Here is a 23,099-nt window from a genome sequence, read left to right on the forward strand (position 1 = left end):
TAAAACAGCGCTACAGCTGAAATTAAAACAGCTTTTAGCTCTGGGCTTCCTGATATTGTGTGACGTATGTGCAAACGTAACTACGCAGTCGCTTATGTACCCGAACGTAAACCACGCAGTGACGTAGCAAGCAAAATTTAGTGGTGGTGCTGAAAAGTAGGAGTAGTGGGAGTATTGGGACTGACCCCTGGGAAGATTTCAAGTGCCCTAAAATCTGTGGCTTCTTTTTTAGGGGTAGTGGTAGAAAGTAGGGGGTGTATTGGGATTGGCCCTAACTCTGTTTGCTGGTTTCATGGTCCGGTTTGACAGAATCTCTCCACATAAATAGCACAGAGGTTTCTGAGGGTCTGAATCAGCTGCTGTAAATCCCAACATGATATATCCTTCTTTATAAAGTCTCTTTTTGATGTCCGTTTTCTTTTTCTTCACCGGAGGCTCAGAGTCTGGTACGTCCAGAACAAGCGGTCTTTTTTTTAATATATGAGCCATCATCGTCTACCTCTTTTGTTTTTCTTTGTGTTACTGTGCTTATAATCTTTTTTGTTTAGTTTTTCTAACATTGCAATTTTTACCTTTGCAAGTTAATGAGCCCAACAGCTTCCTGCATGTATTCCACAATAAAAGCATTTTTTTAAAGAAATGAATGAGGTATCCCCACTGAAACCTTAGGAGGCTCTTAATTTGAAAAGGATGCAGATCGTGTTAAGTTTGTGTCAACAGTGTCGTGCAATAACTTCAACAATGCAAACAGGTTCAAGATTTCTTATTAAAATACAATGAAATACACTTTTGAAAGAGAAAAAGAAGGTAATTTAGTTAGATAAAGGTCTCAGTCACATTTGAGTAAAATAATCTATTTCTATAAATGTTAGTGAATCTTTAAGAAAAAAAAAGAACAAATTATCACAGACCCACGGACCCCTTGCAAATACACCACGGACCACGAGGGGTCCGCGGACCCCCGGTTGAGAATCACTGGCGAGCGCAAAACAAAAGTCATCTCAGGCATGCGTTATGATCCGGCGGGGCGTGACCTCTGACCCCCCCACAACGTCGTGTGATGGTGTAGACGCGTCTATTCCTGCTTTAGGACGTAGCTGCTGTAAGAAAACGACATTTTTATTTCTCCGTTTGGAGCATAAGTCACTTTGAACCTTTTGCAGAAGAACTCGACCTAATTCAACACCAAATAATGGCGCTTTTCCACCAGTACCCACTCAGCCCGACTAGACTCGCCTCGCCTTGGTTTTGCGCTTTCCCACTAGGGGTCTAACGTGCCCAGTACCGTATTTTCTGGACTATAAGCCGCTACTTTTTTCATAGGTTTTCAACCATGCAGCTTATACAAAGGTGCGGCTATTCTGTGGATTTTTCTTCCACCACTCGGGGCGCTCTAACCGGAATTAGAATCAAAACTAAGACAAAATAAATGCAAAGAAGAATACACTACTTCTTCTTTAGAAGATAGAAGTAGGTAGAAGCAGATTTCAAACAGATAAATAGATAATAAATACTGGTTATTTTCTCTTGGTTCTGTCCCGTTTTAATCAGCAAAGTTGCTGCCGTGTTAAAAGGATCTATTTAGGTACAAACATGTACATCATTTACAGTTCAAAATCGTTCTGTACATGTAGTAAATATCTAATCTAACAACATAAATATCTGCGGCTTGCATATCTTTTTTTTTTTAAATAGAGTGGATGCGGCTTATATTCAGGTGCAGCTTATAGTCCAGAAAATACGGTAGATACTTTTCTGTAACTATTCTGCCGAGGTTCTAAGCGGCTGAGTCGGCTGTATCTGACATCATCACACTACAGGCCACCGATTGGTCGGGGGGTTGGAGTCAGACGTCTGAGTCAGGATGTGACATCAGAGAAAGAGACTCTGACGGCGACTTCTTGTTAATTTTATTCCAACAGCAACGGCAGCAGAAGTCTGTTTGATCCAACTCTGAGGTGCAGATGTTCATAAACCTGGTGCTGAGGAATGAATTAAAAAGGGATCTAGACGGAGATAAGGAACGACCAGATCTACCAGGAGCTGTCTCTTCATAGCTGCTCAGATACCAACAGACTTTTCAGCAGCGCAGAGACAAACTAAAAACATTAAAAAGCTTCTCTCACTCTCATTTTTTAACTTGATATCGAACACAAGCCACAGACCCACCAGCACATCTATCATCTCCTCCAGGTTCTACATCTTTATGCCGTTTTCCATTTGTCCTCGGAAGTCGGAATTTCCAAGTTCCGAGACGGAATTTTCAACTGGAACGCCCCTCGAAGTGGGATTTCCTACTCGGAAAGTCGGAGAATCTTCACCACCCCCGAGTTAACATTCCAAGATGGCTGCCCCGGCTGTAAACAGTAAGTAGAAGAGAGCTGTGCTCCTTTCTGTTTCCTCTTCATCCACCGTGTTTGAAAGTTGCGGAAGGACCGCATATTTGTCCAGAAGTTGCTTGTGTTGCAATTTGTTTTCCGACTTTGTAACTGGAACACTGATAACTCTGCTGTGACGCCATTCCCAGTTCCCAGTTCCGATTTCCGAGGTAAATGGAACGCGGCATTAGTGTTGTTGTCTTCTCCGTTTAGATCACACAATCAAATACGTCACAGCAGCTTCTCCAACCTCCTATTTCTCCAGGTGCTGAATTGTAATAGAAAACAGACTTGGCTGAGTTGAGTAGAACCGAGTAGGTACCGTATTTTCCGCACTATAAGGCGCACCTTCAATGAATGACATATTTTAAAACTTTTTCCATATATAAGGCGCACCGCATTATAAGGCGCATTAAATATATGGTAAAATACCGTACTATAGTGGCTGCCAAAATGCTACAAAATCCTACAGCAAATGCAAAAAAAAAACAAGAAGAAAAGTACCGTATGTCAAACTTTATTAACAAAATAAAAACCAGCTTCATCGGCATTATGCGAGTCAGCGTCGCTGCTGTTGTCTTGAACGTCTGTGACGATTCCTGACGTTTTTAGCGCCGTTACTTTGGCAACACCAACACCATTACCCACAATCCCCCTGACTACAGTAACAGACATTACCGTAATGATCATATATAAGGCGCACTGCATTATAAGGCGCACTGCAGGTTTTTGAGAAAATTAAAGGCTTTTAGGTGCGCCTTATAGTGTGGAAAATACGGTACTAGTGGAAAAGCGCCATAAGTCAACCTAGCGGATATCCTGCGGTATCAACCCCCCGTTTCATAACCTCCCAGTATTAGTAACGAATTAAGAGTTTACATGCAACTTGAATAAATCAAATAGATTCTAATTATTAGCTTGTAATCCATATCATAAATAAAAGTACTTCCTAAAACTACTATAGATTGCTATACTCTGTGCTGTGATAGTATTTCCTGTATCCTTCCTTGGCCGGGTCAGACGGGTCAGATGTCCTTGCCGCACTCGGGGCAGAGGATGTCGTCGCGCTCGGTGAGGAAGCCGCGGCCCACCAGGGACACGGAGCACTTCTTGCAGTTGAAGCAGTCGTTGTGCCACTGGCGCTCCTCGAAGGAGATGTACTTGCTCCCGCCCAGACCTGCGGACGAGAATCAGGGATGAGAGAAGGCGGCTAATGATCTGCGCTACGTTTGGGGGCAAATTCTTTGGAGTCATTTTGGATGATAAACTAAGCTGGAAATCGCACATAAATCATGTTAAATCTAAAATATCAAAATCCATTGCAATTCTGTACAAAGCTAAAGATTTCCTCTCTCAAAATGCGTTAATCACTTTATATTACTCATTGATAGCTCCATATACAGGACTGTCTCAGAAAATGAGAATATTGTGATTTTCTGTAATGCAATTAAAAACACAATTAAAGCTGCAAGCAGCGATGAACGGGCCCTCGCACTCACGGCCACCGCCCCCAAAAGCATATCAGAAAAGACACCACCCACGACTTCCTATGTCAAACCATTCAAAAATTATAGCAGAAAAAAGGGACAACCAATCAGAAGAAGGGGCGGGGCTAAGTTTCACCAATTATGGTCAAGGACTCAATACCGAGTCCGATGACACCACCCACGACTCATTATGTCAAACCTTTCAAAAGTTATGGCAGAGAAAAGTATTCTAGGGGGCGCTGTTGAGCCGTTAGGCCACGCCCATTAATGCAAACCATGAAATATTTATCGCCAGGCCTGGCTTGCATGCAAAATTTGGTGACTTTTGGGGAACTATCAAATATGGATCAATCAGATGAAGGGGGGGCGCGCTTGGCGTCTAGCGTTGCCATGGAGAAAAGTAATGCGCGTAGACGCAAGATGGAGACGCACATTTTGATGTATAACAAACCTGGGGGCACGTTACGGTTCGGGCCGTATTAACTGCCGAAGGAATGGCATAAATTGCGCCAAAATTACGTGATTAATTCAGAATGTTCAAAATGGCCGACTTCCTGTTCGGTTTCGGCCATGGCGCCAAGAGACTTTTCTTTAAGTTGCGACATGATACAGGTGTGTACCGATTTTGGTGCATGTACGTCAAACCGTATCGTGGGGCTTGAGGAGCAAAGTTTTCTAGGGGGCGCTGTTGAGCCATTAGGCCACGCCCATTAATGCAAACCATTAAATATAAAATTTTTCGCCAGGCCTGGCTTTCGTGCAAAATTTGGTGACTTTTTGGGCACGTTTAGGGGAAAAAAAGGCCCTCATTTCGTCGGAAGAAAAAAAAAAAATAAAATAAAAAAAAGAATTCCTACAGATACAATAGGGCCTTCGCACTGTAAGTGCTCGGGCCCTAAAAATGTCATACATTCTAGATTCATTACAAATCAACTGAAATATTGCAAGCCTTTTATTATTGTAATATTGCTGATCATGGCTTACAGCTTAAGAAAACTCAAATATCCTATCTCAAAAAATTAGAATATTCTGGGAATCTTAATCTTAAACTGTAAGCCATGATCAGCAATATTAAAATAATAAAAGGCTTGCAATATTTCAGTTGATTTGTAATGAATCCAGAATGTATGACATTTTTGCATTACAGAAAATAAAGGACTTTATCACAATATTCTATTCTAAGGGTGTAGGTAGAAGCCTTGCTTCTACCTACACCCTTTCGGTTACAAATGTGCCGAAATAAACATTCATTAATTCATTCATTCATTCATACATTCATTCATTGACGTTGGGGCCCGGGGGCCGGCGGGCGGCACCTACCGCTGATGGGGGTGGTGCAGGACGCACACTTCTTGGCGTAGAGGTTGCAGAAGCAGTTCAGGCAGTAGGCGAAGTCGTCCCTGGAGGTGAAGCGCTGGCCCGACAGCTGCTGCTTGCAGCTGGTGCACAGGAAGCAGTCCTTGTGCCACGGCTGGTCGCGGTAGGTCACGCCGCCGGTGGTGATGGGCTTCAGGGGGCAAAGGTCACAGCTAGGTTACTCTTACATTAAACACTTATGATCTTTGAAAACCGTGAAAATTACGGATGAATGCAGGCATTGTGACGTAGAATTGTCAAATTGGTCTGATTCACCGCACGAATCGGCACAGATTACTTTTGTAATACTGTATTTGACCCAGTCTTTGTACGTTTTGACCGTATAGAAACGTAATTCTTGTCAGTTGTGTGAAATAAGACCTGGAAACAGGCATTTTGGCATAAAATTGTCAAATTGGTTTAATTCGCCGTACGAATTGTTACAGATTATCTCTGTAAAAAAAAAAAAAGTCTTGAAGTCGGACCAAGCGGCAAGACTTTTGTATGCCTTCAAGCTGTTTCGTGTATTTCCCCGGCGTAGAAATTAAGTACATATAAATATCAGGAAACTCGATTGGTGTCCAAATATTAATGTCCATGGACCACTGGTTCTTGGTAACTGTACCAAATATTAATGTCCATGGACCACTGGTTCTTGGGGTAACTGTACGGATCACTGTCAAGTCCAGCTGCCTTTAATTTAAGCCGATAATTGGCGGTTATCCCGTCTTCTCCACTAGTTGCAGCCATTTTTGCCAATCAGTGCGAGTAAGGGGGCTGGTCCAGTGGGAAAGTGACGTCAATGCAGACCCTCTATACCAGGGGTCGGCAACCCGCGGCTCTAGAGCCGCATGCAGCTCTTTAGCGCTGCCCCAGTGGCTCCTGGAGATTTTTCAAAAATGTTGGACCTTTTTTTTTTTTTCTTTTTTTTTTCTTTTTTTCTTCTTTTTTTTCCTTGTTTTCTTTTTTCTTTTTTTCCCTTTTTTAATTTTAAAATAATTTTATTACTTGCGTATAAAGCCCAAAATGGCTTAGCTCCGCATTATTTGCAAGACCTGATAGTGCCTTATGTTCCTGGCAGAGCTCTCCGTTCTCAGAGTGCAGGTTTACTCGTAGTTCCTAGAGTATCTAAATGTAGATTTGGAGGGCGGGCGTTCTGCTATCAGGCACCATTACTATGGAACCAACTTCCAATCTGGGTTAAGGAAGCTGACACCACCTCCACCTTTAAAACTAAACTTAAAACCTTTCTGTTTAGTAAAGCCTATAGTGTTTAGTAAACCTCTAGCTGGTGTTGGTAAATCTCTAGGTAGTGTAAACTCTAGTGTGTTAGAGTCGCTCCTGTAGTTTATTGGGCTCCAGACATATTTGTTTTTTGTGTTTTTGGTCCAATATGGCTCTTTCAACATTTTGGGTTGCCGACCGCTGCTCTATACAAATAAGCTTGCCTTGCCTTACTTTACTCTCCAGCCTCGCGGAGGCCTGAGGTCACAGTGTTTTTGTGCGGGTCTCACCTTCTTGCAGTGCACGCACTGCATGGCGAACTGCTTCTCGTAGCAGGGCACGCAGAAGTTGTGGTTGTCCTTGGGGATGAAGCTCTTGGTGCCGATGGGCTGCTGGCAGCGGTGGCAGGTGAAGCAGGTCTCGTGCCAGCTGTTCCCCTTGTGCTCCATCTTCCTGGAGCCTTCGGGAGGAAGTGAGGGGGGAAAACGGGTTAAATAAAGGGACCAGAACCGAATCACGAGAGTCTGAAACAAAAAACTACAAACTAACAGTACAGAATATTCCAGTAAATCCTCAAACACTTATTTGAAATAATTTATCCACAATTAATGCTTCACTGTGTCAAAAACGAATTTAGCTTGCTGGCCTAACAGCAGCAAAAAAGATAATTGCAGTAAGATGGAAACCACTACACACTTAACATCTCCCATTGGTATTTGACTTTTCTTGATATTATCTACCTGGAAATATCTACAGCCCCAATCCATAATGCAAAACAACATAATATCTTATTTTGGTTTATGGCAGCAGATCAAATTAAAGCCAAACTTGAAATATGTATTTAAAATTGATATAGACGACCTTGTTGCAGCTATCCTTGTCCAGTTTTTGATATTATTGTGCTTTGCCTTTGTTTTATTTTGTCCTTTTTGTTTGTTTTTTATTGTTGTATTTTCTTTTTTTTTCTGTTTTTCCTTTTTTATTAATTATTAATTGTTTTTATCGAATGCTTAGGTCCGAGGGCTGGGTTTGGAATGGGGTGAAAATATGTACAGTATGTTTGTTTGACATCATTCTGGATGCCACCGTTTATAATTTAATAATATACAGGACTGTCTCAGAAAATTAGAATATTGTGATTTTCTGTAATGCAATTACAAAAACAAAAATGTCATACATTCTGGATTCATTACAAATCAACTGAAATATTGCAAGCCTTTTATTATTTTAATATTGCTGATCATGGCTTACAGTTTAAGAAAACTCAAATATCCTATCTCAAAAAAATAGAATATTCTGGGAATCTTAATCTTAAACTGTAAACCATAATCAGCAATATTAAAATAATAAAAGGCTTGCAATATTTCAGTTGATTTGTAATGAATCCAGAATGTATGACATTTTTGTTTTTTTAATTGCATTACAGAAAATAAAGAACTTTATCACAATATTCTAATTTTCCGAGACAGTCCTGTACATCATCATAATAATTTATCATTTAAAAAATGAAATATAGATAAAAACATCTGATCACAAAAAAACAAAAAAACTACAAATATGTGAAGGAAATGAGTATTTATATGATTAACCAATAATTCCTTCCTGTTATGATCCATTATCTTTATTGAAGCAAAAAACGTGACCCTTTTTTACGAGAGTTTAACTCCAGATGTTTTAATAAGGTTATTTGCTATTTTGAGTGTTTTTCACCCCTATAAAGAGGTTTCAACCGCCTCTAATAATCAGAAAAACATCTTTTTTTAACAATTAACAAAATCTTAACAAGAATATTTGTCTTATTTCTAGTTAAAATGTCTCATTTTAGTAAAAAAAATCTCATTACACTTAAAACAAGACTCATCACTGGAAAAAACAACAATTTTCACCTGTTTCAAGTAGATTTTCACTTAAAATAAGTAGAAAAATCTGCCAGTGGAACAAGATTTTTTTGCTTGTAATGAGAAGATAAATCTTGTTCCACTGGCAGATTTTTCTACTTATTTTAAGTTTTCACCCCTTTAAAGAGGTTTCAACCGCCTCTAATAATCAGAAAAACATCTTTTTTTTAACAATTAACATAGAAATTCCTTCTAAATCAAACAAAGTTTTGATACTCATGGCCTCCAAATTGGATTTTGGGATTAAATATGAAAAAAGGCATCAAAGAAAAAGTTTGTTTGACATCATTGTGGATGCCACCGTTTATAATTTAATATAATATACATCATCATAATAATTTATAATTTAGAAAATGAAATATAAATAAAAACATTTGATCACAAAAAAAACAAAAACTACAAATATGTGGAGGAAATTAGTATTTATATGATTAACCAATAATTCCTTTCTGTTATGATCCCTTATCTTTATTGAAGCAAAAAACGTGACCCTTTTTTACGAGAGTTTAACTCCAGACTTCATACTTTTCCAAATCAATCATCTGACTGGTCTAAAGCTGAACGAGACATTTAATGATTTTATTAAGAAATTAAGCAGCGCATGAGACAGGGGGCGTGGCCAGGGGGATCAGGGGCGTGGTCAGGGGCGTGGCCAGGATATCCGGGGCGTGGTCAGGGGCGTGGCCAGGAGCATCATTTCCACTGGTGGTAAATTTAGTCTCTGCAGTAATGGGACAATTTGGCTTCAATATCTCAAAAGCTGTAAATGACAGCGTAATGAGACCTCAGTATATTGTAGTCCACAGCAACCCGAGTCTTTTAACGTTGAATCAAAGTCTCTACGACATCGCAACAAGCGTTCAAAATTCCATTAGCATCAAAATGAGCAAAGTGGAATATCTCAAAAACCGTAATAGCAAGCATGATGAGACTAAAATATGTTGCAGTACAAAGCGTCCCGGGTTTGTCAATGTTGTAATGTTGTCTGTACGATAAACCGTTGCCTAGCAACAAGCATCCAAAATAAAATTGATTTTTTTTTTAAATTGAAAGTTAAATATCGCAAAAACCGTAATAACTAGCATGATGAAGTTGTATGGTCCTTTAAAGACTATCGGGCCGAGTGTTTGAAAGTTTGAACGATGTCTCTACGATAAAGTTCGGCCGAGCAATAAGCGTCTGAATTTTCGCCTTTTTTTTTGCTTCTTGGCAACTAGCGTTGCCACGGTAACCCCTATTACTGAGAAAAGTAATGCCCATCGAGGCACGATGGAGACGCATCCAACGATGTATGCCATGCATGGGCGCACGTGCAGCCTTTTAATGTGCAATAAAATCCAAACAAAGCATTAAATAACGCTGATTATTTAATCTAATCTAAATAATGCTCATCTTAAGGAGATTAATCAAATTTGTGCAGCCAGATAGATTATAGTTTTACTAGATTTTATTTCTAGCACTCCTTCCCCTCTCCCCTCTAAGTGCTTAAATGCTCTTTGTTCAGACTGCATTTGTAAATAAGAATGTGTTCTTAAATTGCTTGTCTGGGTAAATAAAGGTTAAAAAAACAACTGGTTGTACATGTTATGTAATGTTCCGTGTTTAAATTAGATTAGATTAAATTAGATTGTCCTTTATTTCTCCCTCAATGGGGGAATTTGCTTTGTGCAGCAGCAGTAAACACATGCAGGGAAAGGGCAAAAACTATATAATTATAAAATATGAACAGTATATACATTGGAATGAAAAATAAAAAAGTAGTGCAGTACGGGAAAGAAAGAAAAACAGTGCAAAAAAAGCCGCTAGGATGTGTATGAGGTATAGGGAGATATTGCACATCATGCTGTTATTGTCCGTTTTCTACGGTGAGCAGCCCTGGCTGTAAATTAAGTGATGAAATAGTTTCACAAATGCAAATCAGAGTAATTTTGTGAAGTCGATTCGGGCTCCAGGGCCTGTTTTTTTTAAAAAACAGGTTAAAGGTTATGATGCATTTGCACAGAGGTGTATAAAGTACTTGAAAAAAGTAACTAAGTAAAAGTAGAAATACAACAACTGAAAAAGACTTTGGTAAAAGTTAAAGTCACCCATAAGAAAATTACTTGAGTAAAAGTCTTAAAGTAGCTCAAAAGTACCTTGTGAAAAAATATACTCAGGTATCAAAAGCAAGAGTACAAGTATTTTATAGTATGCATTAAAAGAAGCAACAAAAATTATCCTTCCATTGTTTTTTTTGTTTTACTTTCAGGTGAATGAAATGTGGTGTAGAATACAACACCAAAAATAAACTGTCTTTCTTGCAAAATATGATTCTTCAAAGTAACGAAGTAAAAGTATAATTTTTAACTTTTAAATGTAGTGAAGTAAAAGTAAAAGTCCTAATTTTAAAAAAAAAAACGCAAGTTAACTTTCTAATACTGTGTTTGACCCGGTCTTTGTACGTTTTGACCGTATAGAAACGTAATTCTCGTCAGTTGCGTGAAATAAGACCTGGAAACAGGCATTGTGGCGTAGAATTGTCAAATTGGTTTAATTCACCGTATGAATTGCTACAGATTACTTTTGTAATACTGTATTTGACCAGGTCTTTGTACGTTTTGACCGTATAGAAACGTAATTCTTGCCATTTTAAGAATGTGATGTACCTGCTGTACTCTACTGCCCTTACTTTTTAACAACTTGTGCTTTTTATTATTTCACCTCTTTTCTTATCATTTTATTTCATTTTATTTGTCATTTACTGTTTAATTGTGTCTTGCAGCTTTTAATGTTGATGTAACGCACTTTGAATTACCTTGTGTTGAATTGTGCTATACAAATAAACTTGCCTTGCCTAAAGTACAAATCCTCCAAAAAACTACTGTATTTTCTGGAATATAAGCCGCACCTGAATATAAGCCGCATCCGCTCTATTTTTAAAAAAATAATAAAAAAAGATATACAAGCCGCATCTGCTCTATTTAATAAAAAAAGATATGCAAGCTGCAGATATTTCTGTTGTTAGATTAGATATTTACTACATGTACAGAAGGATTTTGAACTGTAAATGATGTACATGTTTGTACCTAAATAGATCCTTTCCTAACAGTGTCTTTTAACACGGCAGCAACAAATCTGCTTCTATCTACTTCTATCTGCTAAAGAAGAAGTAGCGTATTCTTCTTTGCATTTATTTTGTCTTAGGCCCCGTTTACACGGAGCAAAAACGGTGGCGTTTTCATACATTTTGGCCGTTCGTTTACACGAAAACGGAGCTCAAAGTCAAACCGAAAACCATAATTTCTGAAAACTCCGGCCAAAGTGGAGATTTTCAAAAACTCTGTTTTCCCGTTTGCGTCTAAACAGAGGAAAACTGAGATTTAGACTTCAGAACGTCACATTATGAGACAGAAACGTCACCAGCATCATGTGTGCGACCTGTGTTTACAATTTGTTTGGCCACCGTCAATATTTTCTTGTATTTTACCTGTTTTATATTCTAAAGTCACACTTAAAAGTAACTCCACTTCTCTGTCCCTCCAAACGAAAGACTCTCGTTCCGTCTTGAAAGTAACTGCAGTCGAGGCTGATTTATGGTTCCGCGTTACACCAACGCAGAGCCTACAGCGTAGGGTACGCGGCGACGCGCACCGTACGTAGGCTACGCCGTCGATTTAACGCGGAACCATATTATTCAGGCTTCACACGTGTCATTTGTTGATGTTTTTTTCCAGGATTCTGATTGGCTAGCATGACTTTATCTTCTCGTTACACTGCCCCCTGCAGGTTTGGATGCTCATAGCACCTTAACAACTATTCATGCGGGTTCGTGTAAACTAAGAGATTTTGAAAACTATCTTGTGTAAACGATGGAATTTTTCAAAACGTAGAGGGGGAAATATCCGTTTTTGTAAATACCCGGCTATGTGTAAACCGGGCCGTAGTTTTGATTCTAATTCCGGTTAGAGCGCCCCGAGCGGTGGAAGAAAAATCCACAGAATAGCCGCACCTTTGTATAAGCCGCACGGTTGAAAACCTATGAAAAAACTAGCGGCTTATAGTCCAGAAAATACGGTACTTAAGCAGTGTAATGAAGTCCATCTACTTTGTTACTATACACCTCTGCATTTGCATGAAGATTCCCTGCTGGGAGGAACTTGGAATTTAATTAACGGATGATGGAGGTATCAGGTCTCAGTACTTCCTACCTGGCATGATGGTGGCCTTGCACTCGTGGCACTTGGAGGAATACTCGTTGGAGTAGCACTCGGTGCAGAGCAGCTGCTCGTCCTTGGTGGAGAAGGGCTTGTCCACCAGGGAGCACTTGCACTGGAAGCACTTGAAGCAATCCTCATGCCAGTGCCGGTCCTTGTAGGACAGATCCTGCAGGACCAGGGGGGGTTTACGGTTAGAGCAGGGAAGCACGGCGGTGGGGGGGTCATGTGCTAGTTAGTTTAGCTTTATTTCAGTCATATATACAGGACTGTCTCAGAAAATTAGAATATTGTGATAAAGTTCTTTATTTTCTGTAATGCAAAAATGTCATACATTCTGGATTCATTACAAATCAACTGAAATATTGCAAGCCTTTTATTATTTTAATATTGCTGATTATGGCTTACAGTTTAAGATTAAGATTCCCAGAATATTCTAATTTTTTGAGATAGGATATTTGAGTTTTCTTAAACTGGACAGGAAAATAGTGCCATGTTTTTACCTTTAAATATGTATGTTAAAAGTATGAAAACATTAAAGTTTTAAGTTATAATTGCATAAATTGTTTATATTTCATTACTTTATATACTGGACTGTCTCAGAAAATTTGAATAATGTGATAAAGTTCTTTATTTTCTGTAATGCAATTAAAAAAACAAAAATGTCATACATTCTGGATTCAGTTTAAGATTAAGATTCCCAGAATATTCTAATTTTTTGAAATAGGATATTTGAGTTTTTTAAGCTGTAGACCATGATCAGCAATATTAAAATAATAAAAGGCTTGCAATATTTCAGTTGATTTGTAATTAATCCAGAATGTATGACATTTTTGTTTTTGTAATTGCATTACAGAAAATCACAATATTCTAATTTTCTTAGACAGTCCTGTACCTGTCTTTTTTCCCCTTTTTTCAATTACAGCCATAAAACTCCCAAATATAAATGCACATGATTATTTTTTGAACATAACAAAGGAAGTTCATTGCTTAAGTTTGAGATCAACACTATTCCACAGCTGGACCACTTTAAAAGAATTACATCTTCTTTTAACTTCTTTTATAGCTTTTGGTAACAAAAATCTGCATCCACCTCTTAACCCTTGTACTGTCTTTGGGTCAAAATGACCCAATTCTTCTATCCTTCTTTCCTCCTGCTCTCTCCTTCTTCCTTTCCTCTATTCCTCCTTTTTTACCCTCCTTTATTCCTTTTTCTTCTTACCTCCCTTTTGTCATTCGTTTCTTTATTACCTTCTTTGCTTTTCCTTCCTTCTTTCCTTATTTTCTCCATTCCTTCCTTTCTCCCTCCCTTCCATCTTTTCTCCCTTCCTTACTCCCTTTCCTACTTCCTTCCTTCCTTCTTTTCTCCTTTCTTCCTTACTTCCTTCTTTCCTCCCTTCCATCTTTTCTCCCTTCCTTACTCCCTTTCCTACTTCCTTCCTTTCTTCCTTACTTCCTTCTTTCCTTCCTTCCATCTTTTTTCCCTTCCTTACTCCCTTTCCTACTTCCTTCTTTCCTTCCTTCCATCTTTTCTTCCTTCTTTCCTTCCTTCCATCTTTTCTCTCCCTTCCATCTTTTCTCCCTTCCTTACTCCCTTTCCTACTTCCTTCCTTCTTTCCTTCTTTTCTCCTTTCTTCCTTACTTCCTTCTTTCCTTCCTTCCATCTTTTCTCTCCCTTCCATCTTTTCTCCCTTCTTTCCTCCCTTCCATCTTTTCTCCCTTCCTTACTCCCTTTCCTACTTCCTTCCTTTCTTCCTTACTTCCTTCTTTCCTTCCTTCCATCTTTTCTTCCTTCTTTCCTTCCTTCCATCTTTTTTCTCCCTTCCTTACTCCCTTTCCTACTTCCTTCCTTTCTTCCTTACTTCCTTCTTTCCTTCCTTTCATCTTTTCTCCCTTCCTTCCTTCCATCTTTTCTCCCTTCCTTCATTCCTTCTTTTCTCCCTTCACCCTCTCTTGACCCAAACACAGCACAAGGGTTAACTCATATTTACTCTCAAACAAACACTGAAAACCTTCTGCCCACTGTCTGGTGTTGCGGTGCTGATGTGTGGCGTGGCTCTTACTCTGGTGCTGCAGCCGATGGGCTTCTTGCAGTCCTCGCAGGTGTTGGAGTACAGGCTCTCGTAGCACTTGACGCAGTACGGGTTCTCCTCCCGCAGCACGTACTTCTTCCCGAACAGGGACTCCTTGCAGTAGTGGCAGTCGTAGCGTTCAGTCATGATGATGCAGGTTCACTCGCCTGCAGGGACACGAGAGAGGAAAATCAGACAGTCTGGCTCAGGCCTGTGTTGAAAAAATAGATTTTCAGATTCTAAATCGATTCTCATATTAATTCCTAAAAATCGATTTGTATGTCTAAAGATCAATTTTTTTATTTTTATTTTTTTCTTCATCACTTTTGGTATTATTTTGTTTATGCCCAAAAGAGGAATGTTTTGTTGGACAGGAAAATAACTAGTGCCATGTTTTTGCCATTAAATATATATGTTAAAAGTATGAAAACAAGTTTTCAGTTATAATTACATACATTGTTTATATTTGATTACTTTATATACAGGACTCTCTCAGAAAATTTGAATATTGTGATAAAGTTCTTTATTTTCTGTAATGCAATTAAAAAAAACAAAAATGTCATACATTCTGGATTCATTACAAATCAACTGAAATATTGCAAGCCTTTTATTATTTTAATATTGCTGATCATGGCTTACAGTTTAAGATTAAGATTCCCAGAATATTCAAATTTTTTGAGATAGGATATTTGAGTTTTCTTAAACTGTAAGCCATGATCAGCAATATTAATATAATAAAAGGCTTGCAATATTTCAGTTGATTTGTAATGAATCCAGAATGTATGACATTTTTGTTTTTGTAATTGCATTACAGAAAATCACAATATTCTAATTTTCTGAGAAAGTCCTGTGCTGTCTTGGGGTTACATTTGCATAAAATGCTAAAAAAAAACAAATTCTCAAAAATGAAAAACTGAAAAAGACCGAAAATGGAAAAAATAAAAACAGAATGTCTCTGTTTCCTCCCTGGATCTGTTTGATAATTCTGCCCCACAATGTTTCTGAAAGCAGTTCTATCAGCATTCTGGGAGCTGATTGGTCCTTACAGCATCATTAGCTGCAATACTTGCTGTTGAATCTCAATATAATACTAATATTCATATGTTGCATAACTACAGTCATATAATTCATGCAACAACTCAAACAACAGTTTTGATAACACTAAACCAGGGGTCGGCAACCCAAAAGAGCCGTATCGGACCAAAAACACAAAAAACAAATATGTCTGGAGCCGCAAAAAACTTAATTATGCACTTTGAGAAAAAAGTCGAAATGTCGAAAAAAAGTCGAAATGTCAAGAAAAAAGTCAAGATTTCGAGAAAAAAGTCAAAATGTCGAGATTAAAAAGGAAAGGAAAAAGGAAGAAAAAAAGAGAAAAAAAGGGAAAAAAGAAGAAAAAAAAGGAAAAAAGGAAAGAAAAAGGAAAAAAATGTAACCCCAAGACAGTATATAAAGTAATGAAATATAAACAATTTATGCAATTATAACTGAAAACTTTAATGTTTTCATACTTTTAACATACATATTAATACATATTAACATTAAAGGCAAAAACATGGCACTAGTTATTTTCCTGTCCAACAAAACATTCCTTTTTTGGGCATAAACAAAAAAATACCAAAAGTTGTAATGCAATAATGAAAAAAGTCAAAATGTCGAGATTAAAAAGGAAAGGAAAAAGGAAGGAAAAAAAGATGAAAAAAGGAAAAAAAGAAGAAAAAAAAGTAAAAAAGAAGAAAAAAAAGAAGAAAAAAAGGAAAAAAAGGAAAGAAAAAAAGAAGAAAAAACGTCAAACATTTTTGAAAAAGCTCCAGGAGCCACTAGGGCGGCGCTAAAGAGCCGCATGCGGCTCTAGAGCCGCGGGTTGCCGATCCCCTCACTAAACCAAATCGACATTGGAATCGAATTGAATCAAATCTTGATAATCGATTCTGAATCTTAAGAATCGGAATCGATTCTTGACATTTGAATCTCAGGTTTCAGGTCTCAGGTGGACTTTATCCACTCCCTGAAACCTTCCTGGGGATGCGGACCGACGACCCGGCTCTCCTCCTCCTGCTGTCCCTCCGGGTCACGAGGGCCCGCTGGAGATCGGGTATAAATAACTCCTATCAGTCCTGCTTGGTGAGCGGGTTCAGGCCGTAATCGTGGCTCACAATCAGCAGCTGCCTGCGGTCGGGCCGCAAAGCCCTCTGTTATCCCGTCTACATTTAGACATTTAGATCCCCCCCACCGTCCCGGGGGCCAAGGAGACAAGTCATCCCGGGGTCTCGGTGCACGGGGAGATTAAATAACAAAAGCTAGGGGGGTAAATGTGATCACCTGTCCCAACTCTCTGTTATTCCTTCTGCGTCTCGTTTCCATCGATCCACTTGTGATCAGTTCTTACCAGAGGTGGGTAGTAACGAGTTACATTTACTCATTTACTTGAGTAAGTTTTGGGAAATGTTGTATTTTTAGGAGTAGTTTTGAATCAGTATACTTTTTACTTTTACTTGAGTAGATTTGTGAAGAAGAAACTGTTCCTCTTACTCCGCTACATTAGGCTACGTTGAGCTGTTACTTTTCTTTTATCCCTTTTATCCCTTTTATCCGCGTACGCGTCAATCTCATGACATCACTGGGTGATTCTTTGGGAAAAATGTTTGTTTTTGCATGTTTTGTCACATTTACACAGACTCAAACACACACAGAGTTTCTATGAGTTCATGTTTGTTCTAGTTCTGCCTGGTTAAAAAAGAAAAGTACAAAGGCTGGAAATGTTGTGCTACTTGTGCTTAATTTATTTTTTTATTCTGTTATTCTGTTATTATTTATTCAAGTACTTGAATTTACTTTAAGATTATTTTAATTTAAGCTTTTTTTTAATTTATTTTATTGATTTAATTTGCCTGAAGATGATTATTTTGTACTTTTGTATTTTTTTATTCTGTTATTATTTTATTTATTTTATTATTTATTAAAGTACCGTACTTGAATTTACTTTATGATTTTAATTTAAGCTATTTTTTATTAATTTTAATAATAATTTTAATTTTATTATTTTATTGATTTCATTTGCCTGAAGATGATTATTTTGTACTTTTGTCTGTTTGAATGGTTGTGTTAAAAAAATAAATCAGACGTTACTCAACAGTTACTCAGTACTTGAGTAGTTTTTTCTCCAAGTACTTTTTTACTTTTACTCAAGTAATTATTTGGATGACTACTTTTTACTTCTACTTGAGTCCTATTATTCTGAAGTAACAGTACTTTTACTTGAGTACAGTTTTTGGCTCCTCTACCAGCTCTGGCTGAAAATGAAACTTTAACTCCCGTCAGCTCTTTCCCCTCCCTCCCCCTCCCTCCCACATTCCCTCATTGTCTCTGAATCACCTGGCTTATATAAGGATTTATCCGACTCCTAAAAATAAAAAGGAGGATAATCTGAACCGCCACAAATAAAACCTCCAGCTTTCCGCACAGCTGCTTGACAGCTCCGGGGTCTTTGATGCCCCCCAGGCAGGAAACCCGCTCAACCGGGGGCATTTCAACAGCAAGTGTCAAAGTGTCACGCAGTTTCACGTCTCAATATCCATCTGCACTCGCTCCAAAGTTGTTAGAGGTTTTTTTTATATGAATATTTTCACTTTCAGCTTTTGAAGGAAGCATTCAATTAGAGAAAACTTCCATCTGCAGATGTTTTAATAAGGTTATTTGGCTATTTTGAGTGTTTTTCACCCCTTTAAAGAGGTTTCAACCTCCTGTAATAATCAGAAAAACATCTTTTTTTAACCATTAACAAAATCTTAACAAGAATATTTGTCTTATTTCTAGTTAAAATGTCTAATTTTAGTGAAAAAATCTCATTACACTTAAAACAAGACTCATCAGTGGAAAAAAACAACAATTTTCACCTGTTTCAAGCAGATTTTCACTTAAGATAAGTAGAAAAATCTGCCAGTGGAACAATATTTTTTTGCTTGTAATGAGAAGATAAATCTTGTCCCACTGGCAGATTTTTCTACTTATTTCAAGTTTTCACCCCTATAAAGAGGTTTCGACCTCCTCTAATAATCAGAAAAACATCCTTTTTTAACAATTAACATAGAAATTCCTTCTAAATGAAACAAAGTTTTGATACTCATGGCCAAATCCAAATTTGATTTTGGAGTTAAATATAAAAAAAAGGCATCAAAGAAAAAAGTCAAATGTTTCCGTTAAAATCTTGCATTACGGTCCACGTTTTAAGCATCAGCAAGTGAATGAATCCCTGTGTTTCTTTAATCGCATGAGGATCAAGCGACCTGCAGCTAATGAAAGTGTCCTGGCAACAATTAACTCTGAATGTCATCGCAGCAACATGTTCTGACGGCCGGGGGGAATCGGTCGTTTGCAGAAAAAGCTGCAGAAAAAAAACAAAAAACCACAATGGAAAAAGGAGGTTCGGTTCGGGGGGTCGATGTGAAGAGAGGAGGGTGAAGGTGGACATGAACCCGGGGTCAACAGATGAGCAGATGTTTGTAGAGACAGAAACGGAGGGAATGAGCCCCCAGATGTGGATTGGGGGGTAAAAAAAGGAGAAAAAGAAAAGGTGAGGTGACAGAGCAGGTGGAGGTGAAGGTGAGCGTGGTGTGCAGGTGGAGGAGAGGAGGATGATGAGGCGGGCGGGAGGATGGGAGGATGGGAGGATGGGAGGATGCCAGAGTGTCCCTGAGAACAGAAGACAAGGGTGAAGGGAGGAAGAGACAGCGATGGACAGGTGGAGGGACGGAGGTGGAGTCTGTCTTACCTTCCCGTCTGATCGGAGCAGCAGCGCCGGAGCCGAGTCTGAGCAGACTGAAGCTCCGGCTCCGGACGGGCTGAAGTCACTGCTGATTGCATTACTCCACCCACCGCCGGCTAATTGACGATGGAGGAGTGGCCGTGGGGGGAGTGGGGACAGGGGGATGAGGGTGAGGGGGGGTGAGGGTGGAGGGATTCTTTTTTTGAGATGATCTATAAATACCCCAGCGCCTCACAGAGATAACCCCGAAGCCCCTTTTCACTCGCTCACCTCGTCACCGGCATGTGGCCTTTTAAGGTCACTCCCTCGTTCACCACTTTACTCACTTTCGTTTTGCAAAAACTTCACTTTTCAAATGTTTTTACTTCTCTGTAGACTAGCATTCCTGTTCAACCCCCCGCCCCCCCCTACTGCTGCTTCCTCTTCTCCAGGAATGTCAGGTTTCATCCCTGGAACAAACTCCACACCAGCTCAAACAGCTTTCCTGGAGTTTTTAGAAACGATTTTGGGGGGGGGGGGTGACATCCACTGCCAATACAGAAAGCAGGAACACACGGAGACACACATCAAGCACTGGAAATCTGCAACAAAAACCACAAACAAAACACAAAACCAACAAAACCAACACGGAGCCGACCAAAACACAAGCAGCAATCAACCCAAATCACAGTCTGAGCTAAGCTACCGCTAACTAACCCCAAAAACTACAGAGCAAGCATGCAGGTGAACAAGCCAGTGTGTATGTCCATGTGTGTGTGTGTGTGTGCGTGTATGTATATGATCATGCGTGTGTGTGTGTGTGTGTGTGTGAGTATGCGTGCGTGTGTGTGTGTGTGTGTGAGTATGCGTGCGTGTGTGTGTGAGTATGCGTGCGTGTGTGTGTACATGTCTTTGTGGCTATGTGTGTGTGTATGTGTATGCAGTACTCGAGTTGAGGGGGGATGAGGGGGGATGGCATCCCCCCTGAAATAAAAACGGTCCAAATCATCCCCCCTGTAAAACTGCCATCCCCCCTTTCCATCCCTTATGTCATTTCATCAATGAATGTGGTTTTACTGCTATTTCAACATTTAGAGTCATCACCAGAAAAATAACTTATTTCACAATTTTCACCTGTTTCAAGTAAATTTTCACTTGAATTAAGTAGGAAAATCTGCCAGTGGAACAAGATTCTTATTACAAGCAAAAAAATCTTGTTCCACTGGCAGATGTTTCTACTTATTTCAAGTGAAAATCTACTTGAAACAGGTTAAATTGTTGTTTTTTCCAGTGACGAGTCTTGTTTTAAGTGTAATAAGATTTTTTTTTAACTAAAATTAGACATTTTAACTAGAAATAAGACAAATATTCTTGTTAAGATTTTGAGTTTTTGCAGTGATCCCTTTTACTTATCCTGTGAAGGACAGAGTCATATTGATAAGTTCAGAAAAGTGTTTTTTATTGTTGTGTTTTGATGTATTTGATGTAAGCCCAGTGGATATTTAAAGCTTACAGAAGGCTGCATTTAACTGCTGCTATGTCATTCCTGCAGTATTTCTGCAGGTGTTTTGGTCAGTGCTATTATTTGTAATATATTATAATATTTGTAATCAGTACAAATGATCTGTCCCCATATTATAAAATCCACCATCCCCCCTGATTTTTTTTTACAACTCGAGTACTGTGTGTATGTATACGTAAGGCAAGGCAAATTCAACACAAGGTAATTCAAAGTGCTTTACATTGACATTAAAAGCGGCAAGACATAATTAGACAGTAAATAACAAATAAGATTGAATAAGGAAATGATAAGAAAAGAAGTAAAATAATAAAAACCACAAGCTGTTAAAAATAAGGGCAGTAGAATACACGTATGTGACTGAGTGGCTATATGTGTGTGAGTGTGTGTGTGTGTGTGTGTGTGTGTGTGTGTGTGTGTGTGTGTGTGTGTGTGTGTGTGTGTGTGTGTGTGTGTGTGTGTGTGTGTGTGTGTGTGTGTGTTTGTGTGTGTGTGTGTGTGTGTGTGTGTAATAAACCAAACAAAGCTCCACCTGAAGTGTATCTACAGTGGGGGAGGGGGGGGGGGGGCAACCCCGCCACCCGCGAGACCAGGGGCCGACACGGAAGAACCCGGAACCCAGGCCACCGGCAACCCCACAGAGGGGAGAAGTAGGAGGGAGGCAACCCACCGCCTGCGAGCCCCCCCCCCCCCCCGGCGGCGGCCGAGGGGGCGGGGCCCCCACGACGCTGGAAGAAGCAGCCAGGGATCCCGCGGCGGCGGACCGCGAGCCAGACAATCCCCGGCCACCCGGTCCGGGCCGGACACATGGCCAGGAGGCCCTCACCCTCCAGGCCAACGACCCCCACCCGGCGAGGGCCAGCCTGCCTGGAGAGACAGAGCCGCCCCGGCCGCCGACGCGGGCAGGCGCACCCGCCCCCACGAAAGTGGCCCTCCAGGACCAGAGGGGCGCCCCGCCGCGGAGGCAGCGGGGGGGACCGGAGATGGGCCCGGAGAGAGGGAACCCCCCAACAGGGCGACACCCGAGCGGGCCCGACAACGGAGGGCCCCAGACCCAGGCATCCTATTCATTCATCCATTCACCTATTCGATATCTATACTAATAATAATATGATATACTATACATATTAATAATACTAATAATACTAATAATAATACAATATACTATCACAATACTAATAATAATAATAATGATTATTATTCCTTTTTTTTTGGTATTATATAAGTATTGATTGTTGAACAGATGGACAGACCATCTTTATATGAATTGTTTTATTTTTTTTGAGAAAGGGGCTTGGCATATAAGGCTTTCTTCTTCTTGCCCCTTTTCCATCATGGAATGGAACATGTGTGAACTGTTTCCATGATATGGAATAAATAAAAATGAAATGAAATGAAATGAAATAATAATAATAATAATAATAATAATAATAATAATAATAATAATAATAATAATAATAATAATAATAATAATAATAATAATAATAATAACCATCTTTGTATGACATAATATTAATAAATTATTAAGTTTTGTTGTGCCAATGGAGGCCCAAATCCTCCATGGCAGGACCCTTCCACACCGCATTCTCACCGACACAGACACACAGTCACGCACCGTTTCCCCCTCCCCGGGGGGGTCCAGCACCGTTTCCCCCTCCCCGGGGGGGTCCAGCACCGTTTCCCCCTCCCCGGGGGGGTCCATTACCATTTCCCCCTCCCCGGGGGGGTCCAGCACCGTTTCCCCCTCCCTGGGGAGTCCAGCACCGCCAGAAGGCACCCCAGGCTGCACGGTGAGCCCCGCCAGGCCCGGGTATCCCGACCCACCTATCCCAGGCCGGCGAGGGAACGTGGGTGATGTGGGCCCCCCTCCCGACCCTGTTGTTGATTGTGATTAATGCCATAAAAACAGGGAGGGGGAGGGCCAAGTATCGATTGGACACCGCCCCCCCCCCCCTCCCGAACTAGGTGTCCTTGTCAAATGTATTTATTAAGTGTTGAATGTGCAGTGTCTACTTTGCTGTTAAAACCGTGAGTCGGGGAGTGCCGGGCCACGCGGGACAATGCCCCCCACGACCCGGACCCCCCGCCCCTTCGCCTATGTGCGTATGAATCGTGTAGGGGGGGAAGGAGAGGGAGCAGAGGCCGAAGCCAGGAGGCAGGACCAGCAGAGCCGGCCCTGAAAGGACGCCCACGCTCCCCCACCGGCCATCCAATTGACGGGGGCCGGC

General features: G+C 40.0%; 1 protein-coding gene across 1 annotated transcript; it reads right to left on the reverse strand.

Moving 5' to 3' along the window:
- Positions 1-3,096: 3,096 nt before the first annotated feature.
- On the reverse strand, positions 3,097-19,420 carry fhl2a (four and a half LIM domains 2a). The gene is made up of 6 exons (XM_061724624.1): positions 19,380-19,420; positions 14,600-14,775; positions 12,531-12,705; positions 6,736-6,905; positions 5,186-5,372; positions 3,097-3,555 (listed from the first exon to the last, which is right to left on the reverse strand). The coding sequence occupies exons 2-6, from the start codon at positions 14,753-14,755 to the stop codon at positions 3,404-3,406; spliced, it is 840 nt and encodes a 279-aa protein (XP_061580608.1). The 5' UTR covers positions 14,756-14,775; positions 19,380-19,420; the 3' UTR covers positions 3,097-3,403.
- Between the last annotated feature and the right edge of the window lie 3,679 nt (positions 19,421-23,099).

The sequence above is a fragment of the Cololabis saira genome, chromosome 6 (genome assembly GCF_033807715.1).
Source record: "Cololabis saira isolate AMF1-May2022 chromosome 6, fColSai1.1, whole genome shotgun sequence".
Classification (NCBI taxonomy): Eukaryota; Metazoa; Chordata; class Actinopteri; order Beloniformes; family Belonidae; genus Cololabis; species Cololabis saira.